The 18,506-nt window shown below is 32.5% G+C and overlaps 1 protein-coding gene across 10 annotated transcripts in view; it reads left to right on the top strand.

Annotated features, from left to right (window-relative positions):
- LOC149546340 (uncharacterized) overlaps positions 1-17,782 on the top strand; it is a 199,069-nt gene extending 181,287 nt beyond the window's left edge. For 2 of the 10 annotated variants that reach the window (XR_016353694.1, XM_089791161.1), the window contains 3 exons: positions 880-900; positions 1,002-1,088; positions 17,492-17,782. Coding sequence is in view for 3 of the 10 variants with exons in the window: in XM_089791161.1 (XP_089647287.1) it covers positions 880-900; positions 1,002-1,088; positions 17,492-17,592 (209 nt within the window). In the remaining 7 variants the exon portion in view is untranslated. Of the gene's footprint in view, positions 1-879; positions 901-1,001; positions 1,089-17,491 lie in introns of those variants that run through there. The other 8 variants (XM_089791163.1, XM_089791164.1, XR_016353695.1 and 5 more) reach the window with 7 other exon arrangements.
- Positions 17,783-18,506: the final 724 nt, after the last annotated feature.

The following is an 18,506-nucleotide window of genomic DNA, read 5'->3' as shown; positions in this document are numbered from 1 at the left end:
GACTCTTTGACAATAGACAACTAAATACAGTAGGGCTTTATTAGCTCCTGCCTGGCCAAGGAAGAATGCCTTATAAACAGTCTATACAAAAGCATGAGCAGAGAGCTAAAGAAGAATTTCTAGGCAAACAAAACAACATCCTTTTATTTTAAGATGATATATAAAGGCATTCTTCCAGAGAGGGGCCAACTCAGTTCATTTTGAGTTTGCAGGTTTAACCCATAGGCATTACTACACCAAACTGGATCTCAAATAACCTTTATATTAGACCTAGATCCAGGGACTATGAGTGCCAAACTGATAACTTAGCTTTTTGTACAATCAAATCAACATATTAAAGACATAAAGCCATTTGTACAAGGGTGATATTTCCTCAAGTTTTCTTTGTTGCCAGATTCCTTTAGATAAAGATAGCTACTGTAAAGAAGTGGATAGATTCACCCAAGAATCTCTCTTGTAAATGGAATTCCTTCTCAATTTTGGAAGGATAATTTCACAACTATTGTAATGTAAACTTCTAAAATTAGTTCATCCAGACACAAAACCGACAAATGTCTGCCAAATCTTATGAGAGAACAAAAAAAAATGATCAGGAAATTGAAGTGGGTTATAGGATTAGACATTTCACATACATTTTCATGTAATTATTGGTCTAAAAGGTTGAGCCCTATCTTCCTTATGAGAGTAGTTTTGGTTTGGATAATAGTTTATAAAGCAAAAAAGCTATGTTGTGGACAGAATCCTTTGGTAGATACATATCCGAATTGGAGAAGATTATAGTGTCAGATTTTATTATAAATGTTTTTTTTGTGATTTGACTTCCATATCCTTGAATCTTGATATTAATGTTTTGTTTTAATTTGTATTTTGATTATGTAGGTATAATGGGAGAGAATTGGGGTATGTATAATTTCTTTTGTTCCTCGTAAAATTGAGCTTCAAATGAGGTTTAGGGGTGGACCCAATATCCATTTGCATTGGATTTACTGTAAGGTTTATAGTTTTGGCAGGTTCAAATTGCATTTTGAATGGGTGTCATGGGTGGTGGCGGCATTGCTCTATTCCAGCATTGCTTCAAAAATCCAGAGGTGAGTCATTTTATCCAATTAGATTGGATTTGCTGAAAGTTTTTAACATTCTAGTTGATTGGAGAATTATTTTATTCTTTTAGTTGTCATCTTTTCTTAGTTTTCAATCTTATCCTTATTAGACATGGTTTGTTACTCTTGTTAATTGAGACTTTCACTCCTTTATTAATATTGAATCTCTAGGTAATCATTTTGTGTGTCATTACATTTTGCAATACCCTTGTCCCCGAGATGTTTTCGATATCCAGGCATTATATCAATCCTGGCCATGCATCCACATGGAATTTCATTTTAAGCCACTAAAATCTATATATTCAATGATATACTCCTCTCTAATTAGTTTCTAAGAAAATAGATACTAACAATATAATTACGCTGTGGGATTTATCCTTCTATGAAATACATAAATTCTGAAATCTTTGAACTTAGGAAAATTTGACATATCTATCTATGAAGTCTTCAAAGATAACTGAAAATATCATGACTTTATCTTTGATGCCTTCAAAGATCACACAAAGTAAATTTTTTTTTGAAGCCCTTGAAGATTACTAAAAATATTGTAAATTAATCTATGAATCCTTCAAAGATCAGTCAAAAATAATTGTAAATTTTGAACTATGAAGCCTCCAAACATGACCAGGATCTCAATGCCGAAGAACAATGTGGCTGCATCATAGATCATCCGCTGTAAAAAAAAAACATGTTAACAAGGTTATAGTAGTATATTAGTTCATATTAAGGGTTCCAATATCTATCTTCATAAGTCACACAATATGATCATATCCCCCTTATTTAATTAATTTTCTATATCCATTAGGAATGATTTTTGAATTTTTATGTGGATTGATGAATTTTTGTGTGCATTGACTCTTTTCTAACAAAATGAATATGTTGAGAAATCTTTTCTAACAATGCCTTATCAACCATGAACATGGTTGTGAGGTAATATGTTTGGTGTCCAACCTCAACAAAAATTGGTTTCATAGAATAAGAGCATAGCATAATTTCATAAGCTATGTCACCTTCTTCCCCTGCATGCTCCAAGAGTCTTGAAAATTATATTTGGAAAATAAATGTTGATGACAGTCCTCGTTAATTATAATCCACCTTTTCCTATTCTATTTAGAATAATATTTACTCTGTTAGATCTAATCTGTTAGTATATCAAATAAGATTTGGGGAGATTACATTGCGACAGAGGAGTGAATCTAAGTAAGCAAAAGACTAAAACTACACTAGCAACCAAAGTAGGTCATTGAGTTAGAAGCTCAATCACAATCACAATCACAAGAAATAGCTCATGGATAGATGAATGAAAGGGGTTATATTTTTTGGATGATAATAGCTCACAGAGACCGCAAATTAGACTTCACAGTCCATCAAGCTTGAGTTCCCTTCTAACATCTCAATGTATCATACCTTGAATACATAGGATTAGCAGCACATAGATCAGCAAAATGGAGCAATTCCAGTTGACAGATGAATAAGTTTAAGTTCATTTCCATCATCTTGGTGTATTAGACCCTTGATGTACAACAATATCAACTCATTGATCACACGACTCCAAGACTCCATAAATGTCCAAAATGATATAGGAGATATTTTTGTTCTTCTCAACCATATATGAGCCTCAACATATTAGCAATTTGGAGTCCAATAAACCTTTTGAAAGACTAACGTAGTATCTTGACACTGTTTGAATGCTTATGAAATTGTAGTGTCTACTCTAGAAAATATGATTTTTTGTTTGTGTTGAAACCCTAGAGTTGAGTTACGCATGATGGCCTTTTGTAAATACCGTGGGGGTGGTTTGGTGTGATAGGTGATGTTATAGAGTCTGGAAGAGTTAGCAAAGTTTATGCAGCAGGTTGATTAAGCGAATTGGGTGCTCATACATAGGAAAGCATCAATTGGCAATGAAGCGTGATATACATGTGGCGGAAATTGCTAAAGAGATTGCAGAGAAAAACTTTGTTCAAAATGACCTAATGGGTGCCATGGCTAAGATTGAGCAAAAAATGGCAGAAAAATGTGATAAGTACCTTGATTCCTTGCCTCTTCCTCGATTTCTGCCTCTTCTCCTAAATTGCTTGTGCAGCTCCCTTGCGCACGCTCCGTAGAATCTTTGAAACCAGGGGAGATGAGAAAGATAGGAGCAAAGGCTTAGTGAACAGAGGGAAAGGCAGTAGTAGAGGCGGTGAAGGCAGATACAGTTTCAAGACCGGATATAGATTCTGTTGACCTCATTGCCCAAGTGTATTCAGATCCAAATCAAGATGCACATGCCCTACGAGCCATATACCTCCCATCCTCTGCATGCACCAACAAGCGCTAATCTACTGCCTCTTAATTTAACAAAACAATGAAATGGGCGGCCGAAACCCTTTTTCATTTTAACATGTTCAACTAAGTGTTGGTCGAAATTTCGACCAACACAGGCATGGATTTTTAAAAAAAGAGATTTTTCCTTCCATATTCCGACCAATCTAAAACATTTTAATAGATGGTCGCAAATTTTGGTCAAAAAATGACCTCAAATGTACTACTGAAAATCTCCTTCTGACGTTTGTATTCATTTTTTTCATACTCCCTTCGTGAGTTTTTAGCTTCTTTTCTAAGCAAAAAGAGATGAAGACAATTTAGGTTAGTTTGACACAAGATGTGATGTAACAATATTTTTGGATCATTCTACTACAAGAATGATACATTGGTGTTACAATATGAAGCTAAAGAAGATTGTGGAAAGTGCAATTTTTTGTATAAATGGGGAATTGAGTGAATTTGTTCTTGGACCTAAATAGTGTTAGGAGAGGTCCTTATTAGCCCTATAGAAGAAAAGAGAGCTACAAAAGATGGAGATCAAGAATTGAAGGAAGAAGAAAATGTATATAAACATATACTAAAGACATTTACTAAAGATGTACATAGGCACTGTTTCGAGGATTAAATAATTGGAGATAGAGACATATATTTAGACAAACAAAAGGCTTGTCAAGATAGGTGAAAAAACTACATTTTCTATTGAGGGTGATACCAAGAGCTTATCATGTAGAAGCAATCAATGATGAGAGTTGGATAAAAGCAATGAACACATAAATATAATAGATAGAGAAGAATCATACCTTTGAATTGGTTCCCAAACCAATAGACAAAAATGTGATTGAAACTGAGTGGGCATTTCAAAACACGCTATAACTGAAGATGCACAAAACAATAGAAACAAGAAAAGACCAATATGTAAAGGCTATCCTCATGTTCAAGGAATAGATTCTAAGGAGACGTTTTCTCTGGCATCTAGAACAAAAGCTATTAAAATGTTTCTTGGTTTTGCTACCTATAAAGATTTCAAAGTATATCAAATGGTTGTTAAATCTACATTTCTAAATGGAGAATTAGGAGAGGAAATATACATTGTGCAACCATATGGTTTCAAGTTATGAAATGATTCAAATATGGTCTACAGGCTAAAGAAAGCTCTCTATGGAATCAAACAAGCCCTTAAAGCTTTGTATGCTAGACTAGAATTTTTTGTTGTTGCATGTAACAATTATAAATTGAATTGGAATTCAAGGAGCAAGCCCGCATTTGAGTTTGCAGGAACTTGGGAATTGCCACCTATTAAGTCACCATGGCATTTACTTTTCTCGTCCAATCAATGGGTTCACATGAATCATTTGGAGCTGGAGCTATCGAAGGTAGGGGTTTCGTACCATGTACATATGTTTGAAGTTTTTGTTGTTGGTCTTATTTTTGGCTTGTCTCCATTTTTTCCTTTCAATTCCTATGTTTTCCCCTTGATGACTCTATGACTCTATGATAAAGAACTTCTCTTGCTTAAATTTGGGTTTGTTCAATGTCTTGCACAATCCTTGTCCCCAGATAGAGCCAATTGTTGCCTTGGTATTTACTATGTTCAAATCTCAAAATTTTAAGCTAAATGGGGAAAATAAAATTAAAGCCACAACTACTTACTTTCTCTTCCCGAACCAATATTCACTTTGTCTCCTCGAACCATAACTTTTCAGAAAAGTCAAGGTGAAAGTTGGAGTTGGGGAATTGGAGTTAACAGTCAACTTCTCTCTCCCTGAACTTAAATCCACTCTCTCCCCAAACCTTAACCTTCCAAAAGTTTGAGTTGAGATTTGAATCCCACTCCAAAGTTGTTCCCTAATCCTAACCTAAACTTTTGAATCAAAACCCCAACTGTTAATAACTATCGTATAAAAAGATGTAGGCATGGCAAGAATTAAGATCACAAAAATTTCATCATGTTGAATCTTGCCTTCAACATTCTTAAGCCCTCCCCTCTACATCCATAAAATGCAGATATTGCATCATTGGTTTGACAATCCATTGATATCGGAGAGGTAAATGCCATAAATAAAGATTAAATTTGATAATACTTATTGTCTAGTGATGCATGAAATGACTGAAGAATACAACGATGCAAGAAATGTAGTTGAGCCTGTACAAGGACTGTGCAAGGAATGAAAGACTTATCTGTTGAGCAAGACATAACCAAAGCTATTGGGCAGGCTTTGTAGTTGCACATGACACAATAAGTGCAGAGTATGGGGAAGCACATGATTCATTTTTCTAGCATGCCTCAAAAAATGTGCATCATCAGTTCAACTTGTTATGTGATTAAAAACACTCAGCTCGATACACATAGCTTGTGGGATAAATTTAATGTTAAACACAAGCCATATGTTGGAAGTTGCCAATTAAATGTTTAACATAATGCCACTTAGTGATGTTGTCTCAGTGAACTTTAGGGTGGAGCATTACATGCCAAAGAGGGAAACTTTGGAGCAAGACATACGATGTCCATTGGAGCACATCAGTTTTGAGATTATTGTCAGCCACAGATACCCAGCTAGAGATGTATGGAAGATTGTAATCAGTGAGTGCGACCCATGAACTAGCTAACAAAATGCATTATCATGTTGAAACAACATGAAGCATGTGTTCAATAAAGCCCTCTAGAAATATGCATTCAAAATGTGGAAGCACATACATCGCAATCAACTTCTTTTATTGTTGTTGGTTCATGACTAGTATTGATCAAATTACAGTGATATTTAGATTCTATCAATCCATCATTTTGGATTCACTCGTGTAAGGAGTCTACGAATCACATGAAGCTAATAGTATACTTGCAGAGATTCTAAGGTCTTAGAGAGAAATTCCAAGCAAGTGCAATCGACAGTGACAAAGGAGTGACATCCTTGCTAAAATAATGATTGCAAAATGATGTCTCAATCACAGGTGCCCAAGCTAGTAGAATTTTTTTTTGATGTGATCAAGCAACATAAAGGAACAAGTCAAATCCATTATAGGAGGCGCACCATGTTAAGACAAATGCAACAGTGACCTTTCAATACAAATAATTGAAAGAAATAATTGAATGTCGTGGGTGGACCGCTGCCTCTCCTCATTTCTGTCAATTAGAATCTAAAGGGTGTCCTTGTTGATATAATAATTGAGGATATTCATAAAAAATAACAGAGTTTGAAGTTCTCATAACTTGGATTGGATGAATCTAATTTTAATTGCATGGTCATGGCTAATGATGGTTATTATGAATGACATTTCGGATTCAACTTCAGTTCTTACTTAAATGTTTGGATGGAGTTCGATGATAAAGAAGTTTCTTATTTGGTCTCCAACACAATGGTAAAATGGCCCATCCCTTTATATAACGTAGTATGCATCAATTGATTAAAGCATGAAGGCCTCAAAAGTTAAGATTCCATGAATGGAAAGAAGTGTAACATTCTTGTAATAGTCTCCCAATGTTGTGGCACATTTGATAATTAGAATCTCTCTACTACAATCCAATCTGCTCGTAGATTATGACATGTATGAAAGATGGTATGAGCAATGTTCAAGCAAGGGATTTAGAAATGGGTGTGATCAAAGGATGTTACATTTGATGATACACGTGGACATAAATTTTAGATCTTTCACAGCTGTCATGCTATGAATATGTTACAATGCTATTCTACTTATGAATAAGTTTCAATATTATTGGTGAATGAAGAAAAGGGAAAAGGAAGAAGATGAAGATGGAAAGCTTAAAGGAAATCAGCATTTTGGTCTTTTCATTGTGGTGGAAAGTAACACATGTCACTTGTTTCAATTCATAAGTTAGGATTTGACTTTTATTTTTTTGAAAGTTAAGGTTGTAACTTTTAATTTGTTTAAGTTAGGGTTAGTTATTAAAAAGATTCCGAGACTTCCACACTCTTAACTTTCTGAGTACTTACGAACCCAAAGTTAGTTATTCAAGGGGAGTCTATAAATACATGTCCGGTGGAATGTAAAAGGGGGGGAGACACTTTTTAGCAAAGGGGAAACTCTAGAAAATCTCTCAGAGGAAACATTCAATAAATTTAAGTTTCATATGATGTATAAGGGTTTCTGAGTTTGTATACTCTCGAGAAGATAATGAAGAATGCTTTGTTCGTATGTCTGAAATGTTCTTATGATTGCAATCATTAATTCATAGTATGTTAAATGGGAAACTAAGTCCCAACCTTTGTCAACACAAACAAATGGAGTCTTACTAAAGTGTCATTACCAAGTAAATGCATTAATAATCAAATATGGAATTAGACAAATTTGCAATTAGTAACTGATTTGAGTAACACAATGATAAACACTTATCCTCAGTCTTGAAGACCACATCACTAGCAAACAACAAACTCCAATCCCATTTGCAACAATCAACAAAGAAATATCACAACTTTGGTGCAAGCAAGAGGATTGTTGACACATTTAGAATATGGCATTACACTTGCCAATTATGTTCAACACAAATTATGCAAAGCCTTTCCAAGAAATCCACTTTATGCACTTATTGAATTTCCATGTCAATGGTGTCTCTTTTTGGGGTTTTTGTGCACAACTTGTATGTGTTTCTGTCTACAATCTTCCAACGATGTGCATGAAGAATACATTTGCTTTCAACTTTTTAAAGATTTCAACAAATATGTTCTTGAAAAATCTTACAATCACTACATTCTATGAGATTACTTCTCTTTGTGGCATGAACTACAAAACAAGTTTGGTATACTGTTATGCTTCACATTTTGCTCCAAGATATACCATTCACTCCTTCATTTGAAACTCATAGCAAATATTTTTCTCTACAAAGTGAATGGGATTCATGTGAAAAGGGAGGTACTCGAAAAAGATTGCAAATCTTTATCTACTCTAGCTAATTGCATTTTCTCATGGGTTTCCACAGGATAGTTATAAGGTTGTTAAAACCAAACTTTCAAAACCAAAATGGTTTACGAGGTTATGAATTGTGGTTAAAAAAAGTGAAAAGTTAGTGATTTTATGAAACAGATACAAAAAGTTAAGTTTTTGATCAAGAAGATGCAAGAAATTCACGTTTGGGAAAAAGTCATGCAAAAAGTTAATGTTCGTGCAAATATTATGCAACAAGCTAGAAATTGGACATAGGATTCACAAAAAATTAGGGTTTTGAAAGATTTGGGAAAAACTATTGCAAAATGTTTAAGGTTTGTAAAATATTTTTGCACACAAGAGGAGAACGCCTTAGTATTTTTAAAAATTTGGCCTTTCAAAAATCTAGGCAATAAGTCTATAATGAAGTTATTTCAATGATGTGATAACATAAAATCTATGAATATTTCAAAGAATTCAATGATGCATTCAAAGACTAAGCACATTTTTATTTAGTATCACTTTTTGAGAGAGAAAGCTTCTAAAAAGGAAGTTAAGTTGCAAGATGTACCTACTAAGGAACAAACTTTAGATATTTTTCAGGAAGCCATTGGTGAAGGATAACTTTTGAGTATGCTCATTGCTCCTCCTTTTTCAAACTATAAGCATAAGACAAAAGTATCTTTTCCAAGGTGAAAGCTACTATCTACTTTGTGTCTCCTAGAAAGATGTAGTTGGTGCTTAGGGGAAGTAGTGAAGGTTGAGTTTTCTAGTAGGAAATGTATTGGAAAGATATATGTTTCTTGATAGGGGGTAAGTTTTCCTAAAATTATTATGTCTAGAAGAGAGATACACGATATAAGAAGAGTTTTAGAGCAAAGTTGTTCTTGAAAGGGATAGTGATATGTAATGTCCCCTGCTAGGACATTATATTATTTAATATAGAGTTTGACGATTTAGATTTTTATAGACCAAAAATCTTCCTTTTTCCTTTATGTTTCTCCATATTTATCTGTTTTGAAACCAATAAATTCTTTTTTTTATATCTATCATGGGAGGAGAGGTCGTCAAAAATATATGACCCTTAATAAACATGTTGCCTTAATTAGTAATAGTTGTATGTTGTATGATATATGCAATTACACATTCTATTCTTAATAATAATTATTGATTAATGATATTATATTATAATTACAATTTATTTATTTTATCAATAGTTATTATAGTATATATATATATATATATATATATATATATATATATATATATATATATATATATATATATATATATATATAACATGTATTATAACATATATATTTATCTTCATATTACAATATTATTTATTTTCATATTTATTATTATTTAGCGATATATTAATTATATGATTCCTATTTTGACAGGGATATCATAGTCCTTCCCCTCAAATTTGCTTGTCCTCAAGCAAATACAACCTTTCTTATAAATACAAAATATACTGGCATACAAAAGACCTAAAATATTAATGAGGTATACATCTTAATGCGTGGAAACACAAAGTAGACATGAAGTAAACACATTAATGCATGAAAAAACAAAGCAGACACATGAAAACACGAAGTAGGCACATGAATTCATGAAAAGACAAGGAAGACACAATGTCGACACAATATACATGCTTTTCTGGTTTTATGCTTTAATTGAGTCAAGAAGATGATTTACTTCTTCAATATGGATCCTATAACCACAAGTTATCATTAGTACATACATGTATATATAAGTTTCAAGGAAATGTGAATCATGGTAAATTACTTCATGTCAACCTCAAAGATGGAAGGAGTTGATGTTATTCAAGTTGCCTAGATGCCAAATGTGCAATGGATTCCCTCAATGTTTACAAGTCCAACCATGTGTCTCAAAAGATCATAGGTCGTTGATGCCTAGCCTATCTTGGGACAAATATCCACTTGCTTGCACTTAGAAAAACACCTCCTTGGTAACATCACTGCCTTTTTTTATTGTCATATAGGAAGTAACACTAATTCTTGTTATATGTCATTATATAATTTTAGGATCAGAAGGTATAGATGTTATCCAAGTTGCCTAGATGCCAAATGTGCAAATGGATTCCCTAAAATTTTATAGGTCCAAGCCCATGTCTCGAAGGATCATGGGTCATTGACCCCTACCCTATCTTGGGACAAAGATCTAATTGCTTGGACTTAGACAAGCTCTTCCCTGGTAGCACCATACTCTTCCCTTCTCCATTAAGATAATATATAAATATCAAACAATATGTATTCACGAATGCAGGTATGATATATATCTTTATAACATAACTAATATATAATTCTAAAGATATGAGATCTTTATAAGAAAGATAAGATAATTGATTATATAAGCTTGATAATTATGATTTTATTAACATATAAAATTATTTTTTATACATATATACCTATTTATTATTCATTTTATATTATGTAGATGTATGGAATATATAATTTTAATTGTTATCATTTTTATTTCTTTTATAATCATCTTTATGAAATACTATTCATTTATTATGCATACATATTTTTCATAAAGTTGTTCCATAGATGATACTTATATTAAAATAGATAGAAATTTGCACATTATAATAAAATCTATCAGTGCACATATATTTAGGTTGCCTATATCTCAATTATCTTAACCATATAAGTAAATTGAAAGAAATAAATCTCCATCCTTACTAGAAGAATTTTGTTAAAAAAAAAAAAGCAAAGTAGATGAAGCTACTATATATATATATATATATATATATATATATATAACCTAGTACAAAGGCTCCACAATGAAAGAACTAGGAAGAAAACCATGCTTCTCAGCCCCATTACAAAAAATATATATACAATTACAATATTGAGTACAAAGTTAAAGGACAAATTGGACTTTCCCAAATGTCATACTAACTGAACGAATAATATAAGAAAATGACGAAATCAAATCCTAGCTTGCTCCTCAAATATGATGGTTGCTAGTGTGGGATGTAGATAAAGTACCTTATCCATGTCATGGTCCACAATCAAAATATCATCACAACCCAGGTTAGAAAGATGATCAGCAGTTGAATTACCTTCCTAGTATATATGAGAAATTGTCCATGAATCAAAGGAGTCAATAAGCCTCCATATTTGCTTATAAATATAGGCCAACTTTTTGTTAACAATATTTCTGTTAATATAGACATGAATAGAAATCATAGAATCCCCTTCAACATGGATACAAGTGCATCCCAAAGAACTGGCAATCACTAACCCATGTAATAATGTAGAAGCTTCAACCATATTATTCGTACCTTCTGAGATGGGAGATGAATATAAGGCAATAGGAACTCTAAGATGATTTCTCAAGCAAACCTCGATGCATGACTTACTCGGGTTCCCGCGCGAGGCTCCATCAAAATTAACCTTAATAACTCCATGTTCTAGTAGGGACCATTTAACCTTTGTAATATTGAGTCCTCTTGATGCCCTATTAAAAGTAAGGAAAGTTGGGAAAGAAATATATTTCCACTCCTTGATTGTAGCATCATCCCAATTAGAGAATAGGATGTCTGAGGAATTATTCTTAATATTGTCTGAAACCAATTCTGATATAGACTTTTCAATAGTAATCTTCACAACATCCACTATGGAAGAGGATTGCCTAAAGATATGCTTGTTTCTCTCTCACCATAATGACCAAATGATTAGAGATGGAGAACATATCCAGATAGATGCAAGGAAGGACTTAGTATACAATGTAGGCCAAGATTCAAATAAATCCCAAAGGGTATTAGAGAGCGGCATAACAAAATTCAACTTATTAAGAACAAATTTCCAGCATTCCTATGCAAACTCACATTGTAGAAACACATGATCTGCATCTTCAAGATCTTGTTGGCAGAGGAGACATCTAAACCTCTGAAAAATGCTGAATTTTTCTAGCCTATCACTAGTGAGTGGTCTCTTTCGGAGGGCTAGCCAAGAGAAACATCCAAATTTAGGTAATGTGCAATCGTTCCAGCAAAATGAGAATGCCCTACTTTTGATTCTAGAATCCAATACTCTGCTAAGAGCCATGTACCCAGCCTTAACTGAATAATTACCATCAAATGTAGGGGCCCAAAAAACTGAATCCTCATTGTCTTGATAAAATACCTGCCTCTCTTTTAAAATATCCTTGAAAAGGTTGGCATAAAAATTAGAAATAGGAAGAATACTAGGCTCCTTCCAAGTGACCTGATGTGACACTGGATCCACATGATCTATATAACTTGACACAACTTATCCCCCCAAGAGGATTTAAAATCATGGATAGAATCAACAAATTCAGGAATACTTACTAGAGGGGGGAAGCCACTCCACTAATCTTCCCAAAAGCATGCCCTCCGCCCATTGTTAATTTCCTAGGATATGTAATCACCAACTATTTTTCTAGAGGCAGCCATAAAATTCCATATCTCAGAGCCTTTGGGTAGAGAAGTAGTAGAGATGATACAAGTGGGATTCATAGAGTTTAGGTATTTTGATTGCAAAATCCCGCACCATATGCTATTTGATTTCTTCATCATTTGCCAAACCAACTTTCCTCCATATGCTTTGTTTCTAAGAGAAAGATCATGAAGGCCCACCCCACCACAATGCTTATCTAAAGCCATCTCCTGGAGATAAAATAAAATGGATTTTCCTCTGCCTTGACATATTGCTGCTCCATAGGAATTTGGTAATAATCTGCCTAATTTGTTTAATCACTGCTGCTAGAGCATGAAGAACAAAAATGAAACAGTTTGTTACAGGTGAAAGAATAGATTTGACTAAGAGAATTCTACCTGACAAAGAGAGCCACCTGACTTTCCAGGCAAAATTTTTGTTTTTTATCCTGTTCAAATGGTCTTCGAGTACATAGTTTTGTTTGTACCTTAAAAAGGGGAATTCCCACGCTGAAACCCCAAAATCTTACAACTTGAAATTTGTATACTTTATCTTTTGCAAATAATTCACCTTGATTTTTTTATGCCTAAAATTCTTTGTTGTACTTTAAATTTGTATGAAAATCATATAAAGTTTTTAATTTGTTTTTATATTTTTATAAAAATCATATAAGATTTTTATTTAATTTAATTTTTTTTTATAAAAATTATATAAGGTTTTTATTTGATTTTATATATTGTATATTTTTATTAAGAATTTTTTTTTGATAAATCACCTTGTAGACTTTAAATTTTAAATTCGTATACTTTACATTTTGCAAATAATGCAGAGAGATTTTTAGCCTTACTTTGCTTCCTTTTGTTTTACTTTCATAATATTTTCCTGACTAATATGAAATATCCTCATGTGTGGAAGTATTTTATAAATCAATGTATTTATAATAGTGAGTATCGTTACCCATTTCGATAGCTAGTGTCATTATTTTGTACGAAATGCACATTGGGAATATATCTTTGGACACGTACTTGTGCGTTTCCATTACTTGGGATCTGTGTGGGCAAGGGTTTATACGGTGAGGCCCTCGATGGTCGGGTTCCCTTATTTGTTTATAAGATAATTGACGTGGATGTAGATCAATGGGTCGGGCCGATGAGGTCGCCCCTTTTAAATACTTCCTTCAATTTTTTGGAATCGGTTTTAAAGCACTACGTAAATATGTATATTGATTCTTCTGCCTCTGATAAATATTTTTGATTAATAACTCCCAGTTTTGAGGGAAATTTCTGGGAACGTTTTTCAGAATTTTGTTTCTACCTAAACTTCACAGGTTGGTAGGAAAACCTACCAATTGTGATGTCCCATGCCAGGACATTATATTATTATTTAATATAGAGTTTGACGATTCCATAAATCTTCCTTTTTTCTTTATGTTTCTCCATATTTATCCGTTTTGAAACCAATAAAATCTCTTTTTTATATCTATCATGGGTGAGAGGTTACACGTCTCTTAAGAAATAATTAGTAATAGTTATATGTTATATGTATAATAATTATTGATTAATTAGCTTATATTATAATTAATATTTATTTATTTATTTTATCAATAGTATATTATAGTATTTAATAGTTGATATATATAATTCTATTATTTATATTCAATAGTATTATTACTTCAATGTGTGTCTATTGATAATATTTATATATCATGATATATAACATATATTATTTATTTTCATATTTATTATTATTTAACTATATATTAATTATATGATTTTTATTTTGATGGGGATATCACATGATATAATTGGAATTATTTGTTTTTGTTTTGTTTTGCCCTTTGTCCTTGATGTCAAAAGTAGAGAAATATAGGGAATGAGTTGCTTTGTCGCTCGTGTTTCTATCAATGAAAGGGGGAGATTGTTAGAATTATGTGTTTATTGTTGTCCTTGATGTCAACATGTTATGTACACTAGTCTCAGACAGATGCCTTGAGGTGCCGAAGAAGTATAAGAGTTGTACTTGATACGAAGTAGTGTGAAAGTTGTATTAGATGCTTGATATGAGGATAGAGTTATTGAAATTTGATATGCAAGAAATGGTATTTGAAGTGCAATGTGCAAATAAGAGTATTTGAAGTGTTGAATTATAAGCTCACATGATTATTCTAATGTCTAGTAGTGATAACAAGTTAAGTATGAGGTGTTTTTGGAAGATGGAATTATGCGAAGCTAGAATATGTAGGAAAGAGAATTTGAAGTACTTATGGGAGAATGCTCTTTATTCATGCACATAAGAAGTTGATAGCTTACAATGTTGAAGTTGAGATGCACGATCTGCAAATTTTGCACCATCATTTTTTCAAGTTCATAGCAAATCAAAGAATCACATGTTTTGTTGTTTTTTGATAGAAAGGTTGGCTATCGGGATTAGTTCAAATAGGTTTAGATAATGGTCTACATTAGCATCTCAAATTGTGTAGTTTGGTGGACATGTTTCTTAAATATGTGTAGTGGTTTTTGCATTGGTTCTGAACTTGATGTTTTCTATACCTAAGGTAGTGTGATACAACATCCATGTGTTTTCCTATTGGTGTAGTGGTTGTCGATGAGAGTACTTGGCTTTTTCTAAGAAAAAAGTGCAGCCACATTGGTGTGAGATCCTTGGGGTCTCTCCAATAAGTATCTAGGTTGGGGAGAGTCCATGGTTGGAGGGAAGTCTTTGAAGGTCTCTGGAATAATTCTCATCAGAGAGACATGTTCATATTGGCAAGATATGCGCTAGGTTCTCTTCTTTGTTTCTTTGGTTGGGGTTACTTTTAGGCTTCGAGAAGATGCTACATTTGGTCTCCCCAATATTTTTTGAGGCTTAATAATTTGATGTCTTTTTTGCATCAACAATTTTTTTTGCCAGCGACCCAATATGACATTCAACAATTGTAATCTAGATGATGATTGAGAATTCATTGCCCAACTGCTACCAATGACCAGTCTTTAGTTGCATCAAGTCTAAACATGATCTTCATGCTTTGTTTACACTTGTAGGTGTCGTTCATCTATGACAAGGACCCAAATCATACCATATCTTGCTATATAGAACATTTTTTTTCCTTTCTTAATTGTTGAGTGCATTCATTTGGGTTTTTTTTGTCACTTCATGATCTAGATACACATACAAAGATCAAATTTTTGGTTTGAGTTACCCTACTTGGTGTTGTGCAACTTAACTCCATCTTGGTTAAGGTTTGAACTCAATTTTTTATGAGTCTCGCGTAATCTATAAAAGGATTTTTTGTACATATTTTTTACATGGTTCTATTTTTGTTCTTTTCCAACAATTGTGCTCTACAACTATAATATTGCTTTGCCTTGCATTAATAGAAAACTTTGTTTTACCTCTTTTCATAGTAAGAGATCACGTGCAAATTATTTAGCTTTCTTTTTTTAATGAATTCATTTTTGTTTCCCACTTGTATTTTGTGTCAAATCTTCTCATGAATGTTGTACCATGAACACATCTATCTTTGCAACATCTAATAATGATGTGATTGATCCTCATGGTGCAATAGGAAATTGACACATGGAATGCTAATGGGGATTAAAAGTAACAACTTGGAAGCAACCAAATAGCACAATCATTAAAACTTGGAGCATAAACTTATGGTAAATGAATGCAAATGGCTTGTAAAACAATGTCGTTCACAAGGTTGAGGTTGTCAACTTAAGCAAACAAACTAGAAAAAAAAAATCATCGTCAACAATATATTTTTGAGTGAGGCAAGCCACTATCTAATGCAACATTTTCTTTTGTTTTTGTTTGTACTAGTTTTGATATGAGGATTGACAATGATTAAAAGTTACAAACACAAAGTAAACATTGATGAACAACATCGTGTCAATTCAATATTGCCTCCCAACTTAGACATAGTCGTCATGCATTATGAAAATAGCAATGAATTTCATTCTCAAAGTTGAAATATGGAGTTGCACAATGCAATAAAATGTCATTGGTTGGTTGATGAGCACATGATTATCCTCAGGATTGGGGGTGAGGGGGGATCAATATAATGCAACTTTTACCAATTTATAGTTGTTTGGTTTTATTTTCTTGAGTATTGAAATATTAAGAAAGTCATATGCATAAGGTACACCATTGAAAAATTTAACATGTCCATTTGATGACCATTGTCTATTTTCTTCTCAGTAGAGCAAGTAGAAAAAATACATATTTTAAAATTTCACCTCTTTTTTCTTTAGAATCAAAAAATGATATTAAAAGATAAATAATTCAATGTTCGAACCATAACATATTGGTATTAATTTTGAGCAACTCAAACCTAAGTTGAGTTGCGAAAAATAAAATTGACTTTGATATAATTGTAAATGGTGCCCTATTGTAGATGCACATACAATGACATTATGAAAAGGATTTCAACTATGGCATCTCCATTATTGTTCTTTGAATGTATGTGATAACAAATTGTAAGAGAACAATTTAATCATATTGTAGTTTAGATGTTCTTTTATTTTTATAATGTCTTATAGTTGGATTTGCATGAACATGCTTATCTTAGTGGAAGACAACTGAATTCTTTTATTTGCAAAATATCATTCCAAATCAAGGGATATAGAAAGTCTATTACCCTATCATACGATCTTTTATATTTGATCGAGTTTATTTCCTCTCCTATTGGAATTATAAGCAATTAGTAAGGTACACCATTGCAAAATTTAACTTGTCTATTTGATGACCATTGCCTATATTTCATCTTGGCAGGACAAGAAGTGTATATATATTTGTTACCAAAAGCGGGAGATGGCATATTATTGAGTTTTTATTTATTCTTTGGAGTCAATTATCCTATGTTATTTTATTAGATTTGGTTGTGCAATAAATAATCTCAGGTGGAGGTAAAAGGGTATCTTGTATACAATTCCACATAAATAAATGTTTTATGTTATTGTATGTAGGTTAAATAAATAAGACAAAAGTTATTGAATTTTGACATATTAGTTATCATGCTTTCATATCTATTATTTGATTATTCATTGAAATGTGTTTACTCAATTGAAAGAGTTGATGCGTTGGCTTGTAGTACAAACCTAAAATACATGGTCCATGTCTTATTCCTTCATTTCAAGAAAGTCATCAATGCATTGCTTTGACCTATAGCTTGTTGAAATGGAAAATTTGACAAAGAAAGTAATATTTATTTATGGGTGTCCGATTGGGTGTGCCAAAATATGGACTGTAAATGGGAAGCAATGTAAATATGAAACATGCCCACCACAAAACACCTCAAACACTATAAGGACCCCTTGTTTCTTCTAGTCTCTTTCTTGGTTGGTAGTGTTGCTCTTAGAATTTTAGCATAATAGTAAGGTTAACAAAATAACAAGAGAAAACCAGAATGATCATTTTTTGGAACAATAGAAAGGAGGATGAATGCAAAGTTTTAGAGGAGAATCAATTAGTGATGGAGTTTGATTTGAACTATAATAATGATTAATGGTCTAAAACAAATGAAGTAAAATAGAATTTAAAGATAGAAGGAAGGGAGATGGTGTAAGAGGAGAGTGGACAAATGTTATAAATGGATTCCAATTCATTTTAGAGAAAATCAAATAAATTAAAATGACGTGTTTGAATGTAAATAGATAATTAAACAATTTAAAGTAATTATTTAGATAGAGGATATCACAAAATATTAGAGAAGGGACTTAATTAAATAGTTAATATTATTTAGTTATTTGGTGATAAAGAAAAAGTTGGTATATTAATTAAATAGTTA

This window comes from Cupressus sempervirens, chromosome 7 (assembly GCF_028749045.1).
Source record: "Cupressus sempervirens isolate cs-2001-9-10 chromosome 7, ASM2874904v1, whole genome shotgun sequence".
NCBI lineage: Eukaryota > Viridiplantae > Streptophyta > Pinopsida > Cupressales > Cupressaceae > Cupressus > Cupressus sempervirens.
This window is presented reverse-complemented; position numbering and strand designations above follow the sequence as displayed.